Source organism: Sinocyclocheilus anshuiensis, unplaced genomic scaffold, assembly GCF_001515605.1.
Source record: "Sinocyclocheilus anshuiensis isolate Anshui unplaced genomic scaffold, SAMN03320099.WGS_v1.1 scaffold652, whole genome shotgun sequence".
Taxonomy (NCBI): domain Eukaryota; kingdom Metazoa; phylum Chordata; class Actinopteri; order Cypriniformes; family Cyprinidae; genus Sinocyclocheilus; species Sinocyclocheilus anshuiensis.
Window position 1 is genome coordinate 395,450 of NW_015555769.1, and position 1,830 is coordinate 397,279.

Below are 1,830 nucleotides of genomic sequence, written 5' to 3' on the forward strand. Positions count from 1 at the left end.
CTGGTTAACATGTATTAAAAGGGGTCGTGTTTAGTCACTATTTAGTGTGGTATTTTCTTACAATATTCACTCATCATGACAGTAAAATAGGGCATTCTAAGTCAATATACTGCAGTATTTCCTCTCAATCAGTAGAAAATATGGTTAACACCCGGTCATGCATGAAAAAAAATTACCGTCATGTACCGTGAAACTGGTATAATTTTGAAAAATACCGTGATATAAATTTTTGGTCATACCGCCCAGCACTAGTAGTGTCCTTGAATATTTTAGTTTTTTCTATATTATTCTTATGTTAATTTCTGTATGTGCATAGAGAAAAAAAATTCACTGCACATCGTATTATGTATGGATGTGTGTGTGAGACAAAATTAAATTTGAATTGAAATGGAAACGAACTACAGTACTTGTCTAAAGTTCGGAAACATTACAACTTTTAAATCTTTTTAATGGAGTCTCTTCTGCTCACCAAAGCTGCATTTATTTGATCAGAAATACAGTAAAAGCAGTGAAATATTATTACAATGTAAAACAGCTATTTTCTATGTGAATCTCTGTTAAACTGTAATGTATTTCTGTGATGCGCAGCTGTATTTTCAGCATCATTACTCCAGTCTTCAGTGTCACATGATCTTCAGAAATCAGTATAATATGCTGATTTACTGCTCAAGAAACATTTCTGATTATTATCAATGTTGAAAACAGTTGTGCTGCACAATATTTTTGTGGGAACCATGATGTACTACAATTCAATATTTTAGGGTGCGTGTATTTTTTAATATAAATTAATACTTTTATTCATCAAGGATGCATGAAATTGATCAAAAGTGACAGTAAAGACATTTCTAAAGATTCTATTCATCAAAGAATACAGAAAAAAGTTTCACAAAATATTTATATTTTTAACATTGAAAATAATCAGTACCATTATAAGTAACTGAGCACCAGCAAATCAGCAACACTGAAGACTGGAGTAATGATGCTGAAAATACAGCTGCGCATCACAGAAATACATTACAGTTTAACAGATATTCACTTAGAAAACAGCTGTTTTACATTGTAATAATATTTCAGAATTTTTACTGTATTTTTGCTCAAATAAATGCAGCCTTGGTGAGCAGAAGAGACTTCATCAAACTGAAACACAGACACAGACAGCTGAAACACAGACACAGACAGCTGAAACACAGCCAGCGTGTAGACCTGAAATACAGACACAGACAGCTGAAACACAGCCACAGACAGCTGAAACACAGCCAGACAGCTGAAAAACAGACACAGACAGCTGAAAAACAGACACAGACAGCTGAAACACAGCCAGCGTGTAGACCTGAAATACAGACACAGACAGCTGAAACACAGCCACAGACAGCTGAAACACAGCCAGACAGCTGAAAAACAGACACAGACAGCTGAAAAACAGACACAGACAGCTGAAACACAGCCAGCGTGTAGACCTGAAACACAGCCAGCCATAAATGCGTCTATGTTCGCGCGAATCATTCTTGATCCAGCTTCACCAACAGAAGAAGTGAGTATACGTTTTTTTAATGAATCTTTGCAAATTGCCTTTCCTAATAATGTGCTAATTAGCAAGTTCCCGCAGCTAAAGTTAACAGCCACAGACAGCGTGTAGACCTGAAACACAGATCAGAGCAGCTCCTGTGCCAGAGCCGCTGCATCCCTCACGTCTGCTCACCTTCTCCGGCTGCGTGAAGGTCCCGGCGTTGCAGGGCGTTCTAGGGTCCCAGAGCCTCACAGACATGTCCCAGCTGCCCGTCACCATCACGTTGACCTCCGGACAGTACTCCACGCAGCGGATGGGAGCGT

The 1,830-nt window shown here is 38.4% G+C and overlaps 1 protein-coding gene across 1 annotated transcript in view; it reads right to left on the bottom strand.

The window, feature by feature from the left end:
- The window catches only part of LOC107674390 (BUB3 mitotic checkpoint protein), a 5,381-nt gene that overhangs the window by 1,900 nt on the left and 1,651 nt on the right, over window positions 1-1,830 (bottom strand). Inside the window, exons 5-7 of the mRNA XM_016468351.1 lie at window positions 1,700-1,830; window positions 1,618-1,638; window positions 1,244-1,330 (exon numbers count right to left, since the gene is read on the bottom strand). Coding sequence (XP_016323837.1) covers window positions 1,244-1,330; window positions 1,618-1,638; window positions 1,700-1,830 — 239 coding nt within the window. The remainder of the gene's footprint in view (window positions 1-1,243; window positions 1,331-1,617; window positions 1,639-1,699) is intronic.